The 19,008-nt window shown below is 36.5% G+C and overlaps 1 protein-coding gene and 1 long non-coding RNA gene across 4 annotated transcripts in view; one reads left to right on the top strand and one right to left on the bottom strand.

The window, feature by feature from the left end:
• LOC127516553 (uncharacterized) overlaps nt 1-5,052 on the bottom strand; it is a 20,137-nt gene extending 15,085 nt beyond the window's left edge. The window contains exons 1-2 of the long non-coding RNA XR_007931021.1: nt 4,750-5,052; nt 3,868-3,978 (exon numbers count right to left, since the gene is read on the bottom strand). This is a non-coding gene — a long non-coding RNA (uncharacterized LOC127516553). The remainder of the gene's footprint in view (nt 1-3,867; nt 3,979-4,749) is intronic.
• si:dkey-19b23.10 (uncharacterized) lies at nt 3,781-18,984 on the top strand. Of its 3 annotated transcripts, none has more exons than XM_051901291.1 (12): nt 3,781-3,961; nt 9,673-10,511; nt 10,606-10,724; nt 10,887-11,039; nt 12,362-12,585; nt 12,813-12,964; nt 13,042-13,145; nt 13,325-13,385; nt 13,471-13,559; nt 13,643-13,777; nt 18,195-18,295; nt 18,446-18,984. In XM_051901291.1, the coding sequence occupies exons 2-12, from the start codon at nt 9,734-9,736 to the stop codon at nt 18,894-18,896; spliced, it is 2,367 nt and encodes a 788-aa protein (XP_051757251.1). In that variant the 5' UTR covers nt 3,781-3,961; nt 9,673-9,733; the 3' UTR covers nt 18,897-18,984. The 3 variants fall into 3 exon arrangements, with proteins under 3 accessions (XP_051757251.1, XP_051757253.1, XP_051757252.1); XM_051901293.1 differs by lacking the exon at nt 3,781-3,961 and adding an exon at nt 7,508-8,946; XM_051901292.1 differs by lacking the exon at nt 3,781-3,961 and adding an exon at nt 9,029-9,392.
• The last annotated feature ends 24 nt before the right edge of the window (nt 18,985-19,008 follow it).

The raw sequence follows: 19,008 nt of genomic DNA, 5'->3' as shown, positions 1-19,008 counted from the left end.
CTTTTTGTCTGTATGGCTTTGAATTTTTTTCCTTGTGATTTTATGCACACAATACATTATTGTTGTGTGCTTGTGTCTTGGCTGTATGCCATTTGTCGTTAATTCTCAGGGCAGGAAAAGGAAGACTCTAAAGTCAACAGGTGTGTGTATGTGTGTCATGTGCGATCGCGATATGTACTATATAAAACTCTATTACTTCCTGCACACTTTAGCTTGTAAAAAAGAAGGACAATTTCTTCCAGCATCTCAATGCTGAATGGGGTCAGCATGACATGCAGGATCATGTCATAAATCTAAGCTCTTCATTTAAGAAATAAGTAACACGATGGATAACTAAATTTGGTTTATACAGAGAAGTACAAACTAACTTTTATACTCAGGATTTGCACTACTACATTTGAGAGAGAATTCTTCTTTTTTTTGTTATAACACTACAAGATTTGGTAATTTTGTATTGTACCTGATGCCCCATTTGTTTAATTTTCATGACAATCTAGTGTTGGTTAATGTAAGGTCATAGGTCAAATCAGAAATTTCAATGGTGTACTTCTCATTTACTTACCTTTAGTATCTGACGGTCCTATGGCATTTTTTCTTCGTCAATAAGTCCTATGTTGCTCTTGAATTTAACGTTAATGTGTGTGTGTATGTGTGTGTGTGTTTAAGACAAGAAGAAATCTTTGTCTAATTCTGATTGTAAACTTTCCCTGATATAAGAGGTGCTGAGGGCTTTTCGTTTGCATGTCCTCCCACAGACAAGAATTTTTTTGTGGTACAAAAAAGTAAAAAATGAAGACATTTAACAACAATGGTAGAGCACAATGAATTCTTTTTTACGTTAGAGTGATAAACCATCAAAACCCTTTAAAGTACAATCAATATGTTTTCTAATGCCCGAGCATTTCATCTAATATAACATGAAATCATTAAATTGCACAATCACATTTAATTCAATGCTTTTTAATATGAGAATTATTAATGTTAATTAAATCAATGTCAAATTGAGTAAAGTTGCAACACATAATGTACTCAAAAGAATATAAATAGATCGCAAAAATTTTTGGTGAGAACTAAAAAGTGTTTGGTAAAAACTAAAACCAGAAGAGAAAAAACACCCAGGTCAGTAGATGTTTAGATAAAGACTGAACAAAACAACACCGTTTCTACATGAATATATTATACCATATGCGTTTTGCTGTTTAAAACACATTCAAATCGCAGAATCTAAGTTAGCTTGTGCTTTACAACTATTTAAGCATAACATACCTTTTCCTAAAAAAACATCATTTTGATGACATTTTTTGTTATAATATTAGCTGTATGTCAAAGTAATTGCAATTAACGGACAATATGAGGTATAAAATGCTTTTTTGTACAATTGCTGCAAACATTCCTTCTCTATGATAATTTAGATATTTTATGCAATTTTTAATATTATTTTACAAAGAGAGTAAATAACAGTATAGTTAAACAAAGTTTAAGTTTTGGGTTTGGAAATTACTACTAAAATAGGACTAAAAGGACACACTTTATTTCGATGGTCCACTTTAGACATTCTACTAACTATAGGTAACTTTGCAACTACATGTCAAATAACTCTCAGAGTAGTAGACTGTTAGTTTAGGTGTTAGGTTAGGGTTTGGGTTAGTAGAATAAGTTGACGTAGTTGAAAAGTTACTTATAGTAAGTAGTACAGTGTTAGCAGACATAGTAAGTAATAATGTTAGCAAATATTAATCAGACATTCTATTAATACTCTAATGAGAGTTATTTGACATGTAGGTGCAAAGTTACTCATAGTTAGTATAATGTCTAAAGTGGACCATCGAAATAAAGTGTTACCCTAAATGAATTTGATTTTGTTATTATTAATATTATTTGTTATATAAAAATGTTTGGAGCAATATTTGTGTGAATAGTTTTGATACTTCAATTATGTCTCAAATGACATTATAACAGCTGTTTGTTCATGTGAGTGTTGATCTGAATGTCAGCGGGGGTACAGTGATATTTCAGAGTCGACGGAGACAGCGACGTGTTTCTGGTAAAACACGACGTCGCACTCTTGAGATGACAGAGTGTGGTCACAAACCTGTGTGTGTTACACGTATTTGTCAGATGTGTCTCTGTGTGTGTGTGTGTACATATGTGATTGTGTGTGTCTTTTCTGTGGGGATGGGGGTTTCATTTTGACTCTGGGCAACTTTTGACGGCAGTGAATCGGGTTTTTTGAGACTTCAAAAATGGAGCCAAATCACATAGCAACTTATCTTATTCAACTTAAGGTATTCACTTGAAATGCCTTTATAATCAGGAAACATTTCTGGTAACTATGAACCACAAAACTCATCTTCTCATCTGATTTGGGTTTTGTACAGGCTTTATCATCTCTCTCTCTCTAGCTCTCTTTTTTCTCTCTCCTTTTCCTCCCTCCTTCTCAATAAGAGATAGATAGAGAGAGAGAACGCCCCCTCTCGCCCTGTTGATGTGAAACTCCTCACCGAACAATGCTCAGTCATGCCTGACTCTCGGTTTTACTGCTTCAGCCTACTCACATTCACTAGACTTCATTAAACCCTGTTATCTCGAACCCCATCTTCATCTTGAACGTTTCATCGTCTTCGTAAGCATCACCACCTCCATTATCACTATACCATCATCATCACCAAACTCTATATCATCTTCAGCAAAAGTGTGACTTTCAATATCAAAAATACCGTTGTTTGTCACACTCCTTAAAATCTCTGCATGAAATAGTGACTCTCCTTTAAATGAAACAGGGCAGATGTGTTGCAATTTCAGCAAACATTATCATTAAAAATGGCCTACAGAAATATGTCATCTACACATTGAGGTGGGAAACTACAATTGTTACCTTAAAATTAAAATTCTGTCATCATTTACTCATCCTCATGTGCGTTCCAAAATGTATGGCTTCTCATGTGGAACAAAAAAGAAGATATTTTGAAAGAAGTCTATGTTCTTTGTTCATACAACAAAGTCAGTGAGGTTCAACATGGGTTTGGACCCCACTAACTTTTATTGTACAAACATAAATAGTCGAAAGGTGCTTGAAAATATCTTTGTGTTCAACAGAAGAAAGAAAGTCATACAGGTTTGGAACCACGTGAAGGTGAGTAAATGATGACAGAATTTTCATTATTTCTACCCAGTCGAACTCTTAAAACTAGTTCTGTTGGTGCACTTCGGTTGCGCTTCGTAATATTTTTGATCATTTATATCAATAATTAATTGAGATGTTACTTTATTTGTTTTTAGTGCACTAAAAAAACGGCTTTTAGCAGGCTTCATCTAAAATCAACTGGTACAGTATGGAAAGCATTTCTGCTATTCCAACATTCTGTATCAATTTTATTATGCTTTATTATTTACATTGACCCAAAGTAGTACCTTCATGGACCCAGTTGAAAACCCTGGAGGAAGAATAGGAGACCATCATAAATTACAACATGGAACAAATATATCAATGTCCTTCAACCAATAGGACACAATTTTGTAGAATACTTTTTTCCCCAAACAGCATTTCATAGCGGTAAATAACAAACAAACACAAGAAGGATAAGAAATAGAGAGTGAAAAAATGTAGGGGCAAGGACAGGCGCTTTGTCAAACTGAGAGCTGACACTGAGGTCTGAGTCGGAGCAATACAGGTTTTTTTCTTTCTTTCTTTCTCTCTCTCTCTCTCTCTCTCTCTCTCTCTATGCTGTACGATGTTTTTTCTCACTCGTTTCCAGGATCATAATGACAAAGGCTTCAAAAGATCAGAGGAACCAAGAGAAGACTGCCGTACCGAAACGTTAACCATCACCAACGCCTCCGCAGAGTCTCTCTATGTGTCTGTCTTACCTTAGCCATGCATCCCTCCCTCATTCACTCGTGCATACAGACGTGCATGTAGCTGGTAGAGTTCAACTGTCCTGTGGGCCTTGACTTCAGAGAGGTAAGTAACATCTTACTCTGTTTATGAACAAGCCAACAAAAAACAGACAGTGAAGTGAGTTAGCGAGCACTAAAACAGGCATGTCAGTAGTGTTTTACAAGTATGTGCACATCTGTTTCAGTTGTTTAAGAAACAGGCATGGTTATACTGACACTCATTTTGTTTGTTTTGTAATCTTGAACGTAAAGCGATACACGCAGATTTCACTTGTGCTTGAAAGTCATAAGATTGTATATTGCACCAGACTCGTAGACTTGCGCAATTATAGTTTCAGCTGAGCAACATGGATCTGCGTGTTTGAGGCCTAGCGTATCCACTATACTCCTATACTGGAGTATAGTGGATACGCTAGAATCTCAACTTGGATCAAATGAGGTATCTTTTTGACCGAAATGTACCTCTTTTTGCATTTAATTAAGGTATATCTTCTTTAGTTTATGAGACGCATAATATGGTAATACTTAACAGCATTTTTAACGCTCCATGAGCATATTACAGTGGCTTCTGCAACATTCTGTGTATTGCGAATCACAAAATAGTTAGTTGATTTTGCTGATAATCTGTGAATTTACGCATCGCTGTGAGTCATTCTCATGAGAAATGATATTGGATTGCGCACAATCCTGCGAGAAAAAACAGTTTTGGTTCTGTGCTCTTTAACTAAAAAAACACTGTATAATAAAATGATGCTTTCTATTTCTGTAGGTCATATTCAGTAAATTATTTATTGAATGTGTGACTTAAAAAATAATTTTGTAGCTTTAAGGTTAATTCCTGTTTTAGCTCACCTTTTATGTGCAATTAAAGAGTCATGTTGACGATTATGGGACTGATATTCCTGATCAACTGAGTGTGTGTGTGCAAGGCTCTTCCTTTTAACCCCGGTCATTAATGACCTAATTGTTGATGGCGGACAATGCAAATTATTAATAACTCAGTCACTTATTAATATAATTCATTTGCATACTGTTTCATATTTACAAAGCGGGGTCTAATAAGCAAAGTTGAGGATTTTTGCTATTATTGAAAAGTATGTCATGCAGGAAAAAGCAATTCAGAATTGTTATTTATGAAATTAAACTCACCTGTAATTAAACTCACCTGTAATATGATGGATAATGTCCTGCAACCGCCTCCATGACTCTGCTGCTGTCGACTACTAATCCCAGCGATGCTGATTCCTGAATATATATAATTAATATAATTAGCCAAAATATTCAGTGTTTAAACTTTACGCTGGAAAAAATATATACGAAAAAAAATTATTAGGCTTAACGAGAATCCTACTACTAATAGAATAGCTTCTGGTTTGTGCCTTTAACCTCTTTGGATCATTTAAATGATGTCTAAGCAAGAGTCTAAGCAAGTGTTTGATGTTGACATCCAGCAAGGGCATATTTCCTGTATACTGATCACTGCGGCCAAATTTAGCTTTAACATCCATAAGTTATGCTGCTTAAACAGTAAAATGTTACGTCTTTGTTATTCAGCTATTAAATGGGTACTGGGCTTTTTGTAAGGTGCGAAGTGGATTTTAAGACTCAGATCATTATTTCATATTAGGTCAAACTGAATATGATGATGGTCACCAACCACAAATTAGCAATGCTTTTTAAAATAATAGAATACAAAACATAAAATTGGATTTATGTAATCTGATTGATGTGTTAAGTAAAACATGAATTGCATGTTCAGATAGTGTCAAATGTCGCATATCAGACGCAAATATATATATTTTTAAAATTAGTCTATAGATGTTTGTTCCGAGTAAATCTATATTAATTATAATTATCTTTATATAAAACAACAGTAGCCTATGGTATGTCTTCATTAAGATATAGGTTTGAATTTTCTACTTATGCAAGGCTCTGGGAGTCCTTAGGAAACTTCTCTTAACAGATCTTGCCTGTCAGTTATTTGACTATGGATATGTTGTACTATTTGACGGTGAAAGGCAAGATATTCAATCTAGGTTGCACCTGTTTAATATAAAAAAAAATCTATAAACAACAAAAAAAAGTCAATAGCTTTTTTTGTTTAATTTCTTTTACATATTATAGGCAAATACAGGTTCAAGATTTTATTGAAGCAGTTATGAGGACAGATTGCTTTAGAAGCCTGTCACTATATGCATTTATGTTTATCCTTTTGCGCTAAACATACTATTTTTTGTCTACTGCACAGATATGAAAAAAAAAACCGACATACAAGCAAACACAAAAAAAACAGATATACAAACAAACAAGAATTTAATCATATTGGTGATAAATCTAATAAATAGTGAGAGTCATTTAGATTTATGACTTTATTGTCATTTTATATATCATTCTTTCAATAGAAAACCTTTTGAGCAGAACCAAAATATATTCACGTAATCAAGCGTACATTCAAACTGTCACTTATTTTAATTTATTTTCACTTTTGTGGGATATTTAATGCTAGATTAATTCCAATATATATTTTCATTTACTGATTTTTTTATTTTTTTCAGGGGAAACACTCACGCATTTGAGACAAGGATCGCCTTAGAGAAATAATTTAAGTAAGGGTCTTATTTGATAATGCGTAACATTTAGCACTGACTACCCATGAAATTTTAATATTGCCAAAAAATATAATTTTCATGCAAATCTGAACATATGATAAATCTAAATTGCAGATTTTGCCTCTTTCAGCGAACTTCGGGTCATTGGGTTTATTAACCAATATGCAAATATAGTTGTGCAAATAATTTGATTGATTAATTTCAAGTTTATAATTACATTTTAGCTAGTATAAAATGGCACCATCAAACTGTATACAATTCCTAAAAAACTAAAAAACATTTTATATTAGTATATACTATCATAAAAAAGGTCACCAGCTCAGAGCTGGGAAGGCATGGACAGACATAAGTATCAGAATCTGAATTGTACATTTATATTTATTTATATTCAGTCATTTAGCAGATGCTTTTATCCATTGCTATAATAAAAAAAACTCACAACACAAGCAATTCGTCATACAAGAGCCAACAATACTAAAGAAGCTACAGCTGAAGTAAACGTGCACAATAGTACAAGATCACGTACTTTTCACGCAGTCATGTATTTACAGCTTTTCTCATGGCCACATGTGGCCTGTTGTAATTAGTTAGAAAATCTGACTCCTGATTATCAGTGTTGTCGTTGTTTGAATTTACTGATGTTTAAATACATTAATTATTACTCCTGAAATGCATCATCAGCACATCTGACTTTGAATCAGAGAGGAGTAGACAAATGATGGAGAAGAGTCTGAGAAACTGTACGTATGGGGGGGACGTAATTTGCGCTTTAAAAAAGCACATTTATTTATTTGCGTAACCTAAACTATAGGAAAAATTCCACAGGAGTTTAAGTTCTTCTCTCATTCCTTTCTCACTTCTTTCATTTGTTCAACGCATTCATCTGTGATCTCTTTGCATGCACTTATGAAGGTTGTCTCATAGATAAGATAAACGGTTTGATAGAATGATAGAGAAGGAGAGGAAAAAAAAGTCCAAACCGCTCTGCTGCTTTCCCCCTCCTCTGTTCACTCTTTCACACATGTGACAGAAAACTAGAAAACAACCTCCACACTCCTTTTTCCATCAATTATATCCTATGTTGTTTTAGCTTAACCCGCTCGCCCCTTTCTCCAGTATTATCTGATGACATATAGATTTAGGGCATACAATATTGATTTAAGAATGAACAAATCTGGCATTTTAGGCATGAAAACAAGCCCCAAACTCTCACACTCTCTGTTCTTGGATATTAAAAACTTCTACAAAGCAGATTTAAAAGGCCAAAAATTAAAAGTAGGGCAGCGAGAGTGAAAAAATCTACATTTCTCTGGTCCAGGAATCTGTCTGCTCACTGCGTATTGTCTTACACCTTTATTCTTTCACCCACATTATGCTAATGGTGAGGTTTGTGTAGGTGACTTGTGCAGGTACATTCATACTGTACTCACCACTGAATTAACATCACCCTCATCAGCCAAAACTGCCAAACCTACAACCTGTGCGTGGGCCGTCCAGATTCACGGTTTTTCAAAGTTTAATGGCTCTGACTGAGATACGAGGCACAGAGACAGAGTGGGAGGACCTGTAGTACTGGCCTGTCATTCAAAATAAAAAGGCAGTGGTTACGTCAAACTGCTATTATTCAGGAAATAACAGTTAAAATAGTGTGAACAAGATAGCATGAGAGAGAGAGAGAAAAGAGAGGGAAACACTATGTGTGGGTGGAAAAAGGGGTGCAGAGACAATGTATGCGGTATGGAAACAATTTTATATTGTGGGTATAAGAGGGATACACTTGCAGAAACAGAGCGAGAGAGCGGAGGCGGGGTGTACGGAGGTTTCCCTTGTCCACTTCCTGTTCTATCGTTGTTTCATGGTCAACTTCCCGTCACATGATTTTGAACAACCACAGATTCTCACTGCCGTAAACACAGTCTTTTCGCCCACACAAACACATGCACAGAAACACACACAAACACTTATGCATGCACAAAATCTTAATAAAGCAATAAAGTTAAACATTTAACACACCACACAATAATAACAAAAAAGACAAGAGAGTTCAAAGATAGCAAAAAACAAATACACAAACATGTTCTTACTCTGACCGACACACACACACTTGACAGGAAGCGTTGCCTCTCACTCATATCATATACACTTACACGCACACCCACGCCTTACCTGCCAGTTAAACAACTCTTACGTTCTTTACACTGAAGTCACTAACCACAACAGATGCGAATCTCAAGATAACATTCTGAGCCGCAAGCACAATAAGCCCAAAAGGTCTCATAACCTGCTAACATCAGTGAAGACAACAACCTTTCATCCTGCAGCTTTTGTTAATTGTTAAAAAAGCGTGGTAAAGTTTTGCTGGATTCTGCTGCTTGCTCTACTGTCTGTCTGTCTGTCTGTTCACCATGAATGAGACCCTCATTGGACCAAGAGGGAGACTGTGAGTATACCACAGATTGCTTTAGTCTGTGATGTAGGAGAAAAGATAAAAATAGACTGAGAAGGAAAGGAGGTTAAGGAGGAGAGCAAGACAGAAGAGGGAGAGAGATATAGAAAGAGAGAGATAGAGGGAGATCCGTGACTGCTTCCTCAGGATGTGGCTTTCGGTTCAGGGTTTTAAGGGAGGGGGTGACTCTATGACAACCGAAGACTTACCTTTTGATCGGTGGCACCTGTGAAAGAAATGTGTGAGAAAGTGTTTTCACGTTTAAGTATGATGTGTTTGCGCACGAGCCAGAAAGAGCCAGAGAGAGCGGCTGCTTTCACACGTGGCTGTGTTTTAATTTCGATTGCTGGGTCGCACGCACTACACAACTCACGGGTCGACATGAATAGATAGCACGCGAACAAAAGCAACAGGTTATGGATAAAGAAAGAAGAACATTGGTGAGTAAGCACTAGACAAAAAAAGACTGAGAAAGAAGGACGAGAGAGAAAGTAACAAGCTAAACATAGAACAAACAAAGGCCGTTTGTAGTCTTTTGATTGTTGCTGTAGATGTTTCACTGTTTCTGCGACGCTGTTTTTCTTTGCTGTTAAAAAGCAGTTGTTACAGAGGCAGATGCAAAGAAACCATTAATCAGTTGTTCGTGTGGTTTGGTTCACTAACGTTCATGAGGTTGAAAGTGTTTCGATGACTTCTTATGGTCTTTGTTTGTCTTTTCAGTTTTCAGATGCTATGAGCGTCCTCTAACTCAAAGGTGCTTCAGCCATTTGCAACACGCCACATGGCTGACCATACATCTCCCGAACCCGAGTCGATCTCCTTCGCTCCTATGTTTCGACCTCAGACAGAAGGTCAAAGGTCAAGTCATAATCTTTACCAGCAAAGTTCAATAAGTGGCCTCGGGCCATTTGAAGTGCCGTGTGAAGCCACGGATGGCACCGGGAGCGCTCTGAATGGAATAGATCAATCGGGGAACGCTGCTTACTGGGGGAATACGTCCCCCGTGTCGTCTATGGGACTGAACAGGAACAAGGCACAAGTTGGAGTGTATGAGACCGACTGGAGTTCTCACTGCCACCAACAGGAGGTAGCAGACTGTTACGAAACAACTGAGCATCAGCAACAAAAACTGGATTCTTTCTCCGAGGCGTTTTGCAGTCGTAGCACTTCACGAATGCTGGGTGGAGGAGAGCAGAGCGGCTTCAACAACTCTACTCCTCCTTCACATTCCCTTTCCTTCCCTCTGGTCCTTAGCCCACCTCCGACGCCCTTGCCTCCTCCGTCCTTCTCTCCTCCCAAGCGATCTCAACACTTCCTGCCCGGACAGATCTTGAGCCAATCGCAGATACAAACGCAGATGGATGGGTCGCTGCAGTTCTTTCCCTCTCTTCCTTCGCCGTCCACCGGCAGGTACAATCACCCCATTTGGCTCCAGCTACAAGATGATGGCAACTACAGTTTGGACTTAACACAGCACCTCCAACAAGAGTCAAACTCCTCCCTAGTTTATTCAGAGCATGGAGGCCCTCATCTGAAACAAATAAACTCCCTGCAGAAAGGTATGGGTAACAAAAATGCAACGTTTTGTGTGTTGACCTATTTTGAAATGTAGTCATTGTGTGATTTTTAATGAATCGCACTTTTCTTGCTTAGAGTGTTCACTGCAAATGTCCCTCAACCATGCACTTGCTCAAGATCATCCTCAGTCCTGCGTGCAGCAGCAGCTGGGTCATGAGCCTGGGACATCTGAAGATCACATGACATGGCCTCAGGTCTGTCATCTGCACATTCAGACAGATTGTTACCGTGGTCAAGCATGTTAGATTGATGCATCAATGGCTTTCACATCATTCTCATGTTCTGTCGTTGAAGCTGGTTATGCTAGCATGCAGCATTCACTAAATAATATACAACCACGTTTTTCATCTTGACAGATGGGGCAATCATCACATTCATATGGACCTACTCTGCACCAGTCCGGTCTCCATGTGCAGGGGTCAGGGCCAGGAGAAGGATCACGAATTAGTTTTGGACTGAACTTTAGTCCTGGGTCCTCAGACAAACCTCTAGGATCCTCCAGCACACAGGCATGAGACCAACATTTTACTGATTAATTTAGTTTTGGCCTTTAACCGTTCAAAAGTTTTAGATCGGTAAGATTTTTTACATTTTTTTTAAAAGAAGTCTCTTCTGCTAACAGAGGTTGCATTTATTTGATCCAAAATACAGCAAAAACAGTATTATTGTGATTGTAATCATAATTGTTTTCTATTTGAATATATATTATAACATGCATTTTATTTCCGTGATGGCAAAGCTTTTTTTTTTCTCTTCGGTGTCACATGATCCTTCAGAAATCATTCTAAAACGCTGATTTGCTGCTCAAGAAACATTTATTATTAATATCAATGTTGAAAACAGTTGTGTACGACTTTAAGATTCTTTGATGAATAGAAAGTTCAAAAGAACAGCATTTATTTGAAATAGAAAGCTTTTGTAACATTATAAATGCCTTTACTGTCACTTTTGATCAATTTAATGCATCCTTGCTGAACAAAAGTATTCATTTCTTTCAAAAAACAAAAAACAAAAAAACATTCTTACTGACCCCAAACTTTTGAACTGTTGTGTATGTCACAAATGCTTTTTATTTTATATAATATTACATAATATTGTGGAATATTTTTGTTATTATTGTTTTCTATTTGAATATATATTTTAAAATGCAATTTATTCCTATGATGGCAAACCTGTTTTTTTTCCTCTTCAGTGTCATATGATCCTTCAGAAATCATTCTAAAATGTTGATTTGCTGCTCAAGAAACATTTATTATTTTAATATCAAAGTTGAAAACAGTTGTGTATGACTTTTTTAGAATTCTTTGATTAATATAAAGTTAAAAAGAACAGCATTTATTTAAAATAGAAAGTCTTTGTATTATAAATGTCTTCACTGTCACTTTTGATCAATTTAATGCATCCTTGCTGAACTAATTCATTCAATTACTTTAAAAAAAAAAATAATAATTCTGACCCCAAACTTTTGAACTGTAGTGTATAATGTCACAAATGCTTTCTATTTCATATAATATTATATATAATATTAAAAAACATAAAATATTATATTTAATACTTCACAATATTACAGATTTTACTGTATTTTTGATCAACTACATGCAGTTGGCGAGCATAAGAGACTCAAAAACATTAGAAAACCTTTCCGGCCCCAAACTTTTAAACAGTAGTGTTTATATACTATAGAAGCATTAAAAAAAAAACTTTACATATTGTTTGAAAGTATAGTAACAAGTGTTAGGTTAAAAACCACAAGCCTTAAAGCGTTACATAAATATTTTATGTAGCATCACTCACATGCGACTTTGTTTTTTTCCCCTTTTGCCTAATGTAGAATGTTCCCAGTTCCGTATATACTGGAGTCCCTTTCAACAGTGTGATCCAGCTGAGTAGAGAGCTCATGGAGAACTGGGAAGGAACTGTACCTCACTATACGCCATCTCCAATGCTGAACCCGACACGTAGTGGAACGGGGCTCTTCTGCAACCTGTTGTCTTCCTTTGCTGTGGAAAACAGAGCACTGTGGACAGGCGAGAGGAAAGATGATGACTCACAAAGGTGAGCATTACGATGTTTGTTTGTTTCTTCTCAGTCGCTCGTTGGTGTCATATATGAGGCAGAGCCTTGCCGCTGAAAATGATTTTCCCCTGAAACATTAAAAAAAAAATGGTGTTTTTTCATCTCTTGATTTGGTAAGAATCTGCTTAGTTGTATCAAATCGCTCTCATTTTAAGAAACATGAGGCTTTATGAGACTTTAAACTTTCTATCACATTCACACCCAAGGTGCATAAATATAGGCCCAGAGTTCCAAGCTGAGCTGCCAGATCTGATAATAGGAAGAGAGCATGGGGTGTGTTCAGAAGAAGCGGTCAGGGAGGAGCTGTTATGGAAACCTTGGGCAGAGTTAGAAGAAAATGACACCCTTTTACAGCATGGTAATAAAAATATTTAAATTATCATCCAACCAGTAATTTCTTTAAAAATTATTCATGAGTGTGATTTCAAACCTCAGTTGAGAATCTTCTTGACCTGAGCGCCTCCAGTGTTCTACCAGGAGGTGGCGCCAATTTGGAGCTTGCTCTTCACAGCCTGTCTCGTTGCAATGGAAACATTCTAGTAAGTGCAATATTCATGTTTATAGATTTATGACATTACAAGACTGTATTCACAATTACCTCTCCAAAATGTTCATGGTAATTTGATGACAAGTTGTCTTCCACAAATTAATTATACGGAATATTTATTTAACTTCCTTCTTTTCCCTGTTATCCCTTTCCACCAATCCTATGCAACAGGCAGCGCTGGAGATGCTGTTGTTTAAAGACTCCCCTCCATCAGAAAACTATCACTATTCTGGTAAATACTCATTTCTTGATTCCCAAAAACATTTACAGTCAACAAATTATAAAATAAGGCTAATCCGGTTTCACTTTCCATTTAGGCACGGATATCTGGACTTTGAGTGAACAAAGACTGTTCCATAAAGCATTTACAATTTATGGAAAAGATTTCTCCTTTATACATAAAATGGTAATATATCAAACATTTGTTAATCTAAGCACCAAATATTCAAAATTCACAGCATTTGCAATTCAACATGTTCACACTTTCAGGTGAGAACAAAGCAGGTGTCACAGTGTATTGAATTCTACTACAACTCCAAGAGGCTTTCAGAGAAACAAAGGAAACAGAGTGAGAGAGAAAGAGAAAGTTTGGAGGAAGAGAGACTTGCAGCCGTCATCAATCAGGTAAGACTGACATTAAAGCTTTGAAACATTTAAGAATCATTTGCTTCGAATCAGTGGTTCAGAGCTCGTATCAAACTCGCATAGGAGAGTTGGTATTTAATTCAAAAAGGAGATTTATATAATTGCTTTTAACTGACCTAATTTGCCATACCCTGTCTAATAACACACTACACAAGCAGTAGCTACACAAAGAACACAAATTTTACAGAACCTTTATATTTAAAAGCATTTCATTATTTGTAGATTACAGTTAATAGATTACACTTACATGAAAACCTTTGCAATAGATTTAAAAAGGTGTCAAAGTGTTTGGACTGGGATTTTGTTGCATTCACACTGCCTTTACCAGCAGGTGCTGCCAGCCTGCTCTGTTGAGCCTTTCGGAATAGTGAATCTCGAAGACTATATGCACGGAATGTTCTTCCGCAATAATATAAGCCAGCAAAAAACTTCCGGTCAAATGTCACTTGTCTGTGTGTGTCAGTACCTTCAAAGTCATGAGGTAGCTTTAACACCATCAATAGTGTAATACTTAGTTTATAATCAGAATAAAGTCACTTTAATAGTCAGGCCTAGCAATAATTCAGTTATTCAAACATAAGACAACATACAAAAGACGCTATAGTGTTCATCCTCAGCAAAATTCATTTCGACCATCAGTTTTCACACTTTTGTGTGAAAAATAAGCGTCAACACACTGTAAATTAAATAATTATTTTGCACTTTAGTTAGATTCATTGAATAAAATGTGAGTTTTCACAAGTGTGCCGAAATCAGTGAGTGACAGCTTCAGTGATTATAAAGGGGGAGAGCGGTGCGCGCTTTCTATGTAATTCAGTCGCAAGAAAAGTTATTGTTTTTCATGAGCCTTTGTGCAGTAGGGTGTTTACCCACCAGGCAAAGCATGCAACTGCGTGGGGCCCCCGCGATTTCTCCCTAGGGGGATTCCAATGGTGCAGTCTACGTGATACACAGGTATATGCCTTATACCCACTAGGAAAGGTAAAGGATTTCCGTATATCCACTTAAAAAAGCGCGAGGATACGGATCTGGCGCTCTTTAATGTGATATGACAGATCGCTGTAGAAGTGGCAGCCTGACACGCACGTGAACTGATCCTCTCCTCTGCTTTAATACCAGTTACAGAGCGAAATTAACATGAATGAACACCTAAAGGTATGTTAAAAGATACATAACAACTTACCAAAATTTATATCATGTCTCGTGTAATCGCTTACTCAGTGTTCAGCCGCGGAAAGACGGTGATAAAAAAAGCTAGTAAACAAACAAACGTAACGTCACATTTACCTCAGAACAAACATATTCAGTGACCATATACTCGTTAGTCAGCTAGAAAAATTAACTCCAGAGAGGAGCATTTAGCTAAATATATGCACCATATTACATATTAATTATAATTTTTTAATGTTCTTTAATAGCCTATATAGGCTATATAATGCATTGACAGCCACCATTTAAATGTTTATATTTAAAAAAAAAAAAAAAAAAAAAAAAAAAAGAATTGGAGTAGAAATAATTTTAAAGTTAGTAGGTCTATTATAACTTTATTATTATAAAAATTTCCTTAAGTGTAATTTAATTAAATTGGTTCGTTTTAACCTTCAATATTAATGTAGTACCAACTGATTCCCATGTGTATTATACAGCATTAGTTGAGAGACGTTTTTTCCTGAGAAAATTTGCCGTGTACTGTACCTGATATACAGTATATCCAAAATAACTGATATTGACTCAGATCGCAAGCTTGTGAATCGAAATGCATAACTGATGAGAGACTGGCAGGAAATGGTGCAAAACAGAGTCCAAACAAGGGGGATATTGTGACATACTGATAAGCATCATCTTTCCATTGTTAGTTGCAATAGTTGCATTGAAAATTGCCAGTTGATAAAACCTATGCTCCAGGGACCATATTCATATAACATCTAAAGCTAAATGTAGATCTTAACTGGCTGAGTTAGATGGTGATTGACTCTAATCAGTAGAAAATCAGTCCAGTCTCTCCAGCTGTAAATGTCATTGGCTGTTAAAGTCTTGTGTTGCTTATAATAAATTGACATGTTGATAACACACATATAAGCAGTCTTTCAGAATGCTCTCAATTACATGTAGGCCTAGTATAGATCAGATGCATACTATATGCATTAGTTACACTAGAGTGTAACTAATGCATATAGAGTGGTGGTGCTTATGGGGTGTCGCTCTGGGACGGGTGAGTATGAGGCTGGGAGGGAAAAAAATCACAGTAAACTCAATACTAAAAAGTAGACTACAGACCCCTCAACATTCTGGACAAATGTTGGTGTGTGCGCGACGCGTGTCCAATTTTAAACGTTCCCACTAGCTTCCTTCAAGTCTTCACTGCAACCAATAAAACTGGTTTATTGGCAAATAACTGCATTAAAATAAAAACACAACATTAAAAAGTCAACCATTGATGGTTTTGTGTCGATTTACAGCGAGTACAGAATGACAGCTAACAGTTCACCGGAAATGCCCAAGCTGGTTTATCGAAAACCAGGAAGTAACCGTGTATATGGTCAAAGAGTATAGAACCCAAGGAGGCGAAACTCTTATCCTTTTTGGGAAACAGCCACTAGATGGCGCTCCGGTAGAGCGGCCGCCATTATGGGGTGAAAATGCCAACTGGACCATAGAATCCTTCACATCTTACACACCCAAAATCGGCGAATTTCACTGCCAAATCAGAAGCGCAAGAGAACATTTTTCAAATGAAATCATCAGTAAATTTTATGGCACCTACAGTAAATGTTGTATTGTCTTATATATGTATTATTTTACCAGTTGTGGAATCCAACCATTCACCCATCTGAGGTAACATAGTTAGCCTACTTTATTGAGCATTTCCATTTTATGCAACTTTACACATTTATTAAAATTTATTAATTAATAAATTTAAGATCGTCATGTTTGCAGCGAACAATATATTTCAGACCTAGTGGAGTAATAGTAATAATAGTATCACTCTACTAGGTCTGAATTGAAATAGGCTATATTGTATGTTTTAATGGATCACTCTACAAACATAACGATCTTAAAATACATGATGCATTGCTATGTCCGTTATTGCATAATTCCCACTTTTGGACACTTTTGCTTTAACGGACATTAGACAACACTGCAAAATCAAGCTGTTATATTCATATATTTATTGTCCAACATTCCCAATACTTTTAATTTCATATGCTGGTATTAATTCAGTGTTTATAATGCTAATACTTTAACTTCAAAGAATTTTTGATCCAAACTGACTGGGTTTCTAGAAAGCAAAAAAGTTTTGTGAGAAAAGTGGAAGGCTTACACAAAGTCTGTAAAATAAACTGTTAAAAGGATTTGATGATCACTAGTGATAGTATTTTATTCTGTGTTGTCATCATTCAGGTTGGATTTCAGCTAATGTACTTTTTTTTTTTTTTTTTTTTTTTTCTCAAACAAAGCAGCTGATATTGCCATAGAAACTAGTGGTCTACCGAGTCGCTTTCACCCCAAAATGGCGGAAGCGCAGGGCTGTTGTTGGGCGCCGGTGTTGCACTGGAACGTTCTATTGAGTGTCGCTTCTTGTTAGTGTATATTCTTTGATATGGTCAAAGCTTCGTTTCTTGCAACATATAGTGAAAAACGGTGGTTTTTTTGTTTTTGTTTGTGTACATTTAAAAAAACAACAAGTTGTCCAAAACTTAGTTTGAAGCGTTTATTACAAAACATTCTAACTCAAATGTTTAGCGTGGCTTGGTCAGGTGCTTTTATAGATTTGCGTGTGCTGTTTAATGCGTTTGAGAAATATTCTTCCACAGTGAATAACTTACATTTTACAGTTATATCCTCATCTGCAAATGAGAGAAATTCACGCGAATTATTCCTTTTTGAAATGCGAAAAAGCTTGCAATGACAGCACGCGAGTCTTCAGACTTTGCTTAACGAGCGCGCATGCGCGTCAAACGGAGACAACATTCAGTGGGATATACTGTAAGAATTTTTTTTTTTTATAGAAAAAATACACGTGCTATGTCTTCTGCTTTATATCTGTCGCCATTTTTAATGTAACATTACAAAAATACAAATAAACTTAGTTTACAAATAGAAGTGTAACAGTCCTAACGAAAATTAACCATGTTTTTCTTGTATATTGATTACCTTTGTGTAACCACAGTTACTACAAATAGTTAAACTATGATTTTTGTAACAAAACCGTGGTTAATTTATAGTTACCATGGTTTTACTACAATAACCATGTTTTTTTGGTTTTACTTGTAGTAAAACCATGGTTAATTTTCAAAAGCAAGTCTATAGCTTTTGATTTGCATATTCTTTGAAGGACAACATCAGACACCTTGTGGAATACCACTTTTGTAGTAACAATCTAACTCTTCCACAGGTTCTTCCAGCCCCCAAGATGCTAGCTAACCAAGCCAGTATTGAGAGACTGATTCACACCCCACCACTCCCCACAAGCTTTCCCTGTAAACAGTGTGGAAAGTAAGTAGGAACAAATTTTGCCTATGCCATTCCAGTAGCCTACTTAATATGCAATTGAAACAAAGACTATGGCTTTCAGTGAACACACGCTTGTGTTGGACATTTAGTTATGTACAGCCTTCCTTTTGACCTTGTAAATTGTCTTTTCAGGATGTTCTACAAAATAAAAAGTAGAAATGCACACATGAAGATCCATCGACAGCAGCAAGAGGACTGGAGAGAAAAGCTACAGATACACCCAAACCACAACCTGACCAGAGCACTGGCTCATCCAAACCAGACCCACCATCAGAATCACCTCCTGACCCAGAGTCTGATTCAGAATTTGGTCCAGTCACAGAACCAGTTGGCTTTTCTTCAGAGCACAAAGACTCAGAGTACATGCCCAACCAGTAGTACCAGTTGCATGGCTCCCACCCAGAATCCACAGATTGTGTCAAAAGCACCCCCCTTATCCCTCCACACTGGACATCAGCAGACATGGGGCTCCCTGCACAGTGTAGAAACAGGCAGCCTGTTTTATAACAGAGGCTCTGTGGTAAATGGGCTTCATTTGAGCATACAGGACAGTGCAAGTAAACAGTGGACTGATACCCAATAACTTACACTTTTGCCAAAACTGATTTGTACAGTTTTAACTTTCAATGCTATAAGACCTTTTATTAAAATACTGCTTTTAAACATTTCAAGGCAGACTCATCTTCACACATGAA

The sequence above is a fragment of the Ctenopharyngodon idella genome, chromosome 7 (genome assembly GCF_019924925.1).
Source record: "Ctenopharyngodon idella isolate HZGC_01 chromosome 7, HZGC01, whole genome shotgun sequence".
NCBI lineage: Eukaryota > Metazoa > Chordata > Actinopteri > Cypriniformes > Xenocyprididae > Ctenopharyngodon > Ctenopharyngodon idella.
The sequence above is the reverse complement of the archived record's forward strand: the minus strand, read 5'-3'. Positions and strand labels throughout refer to the sequence as shown.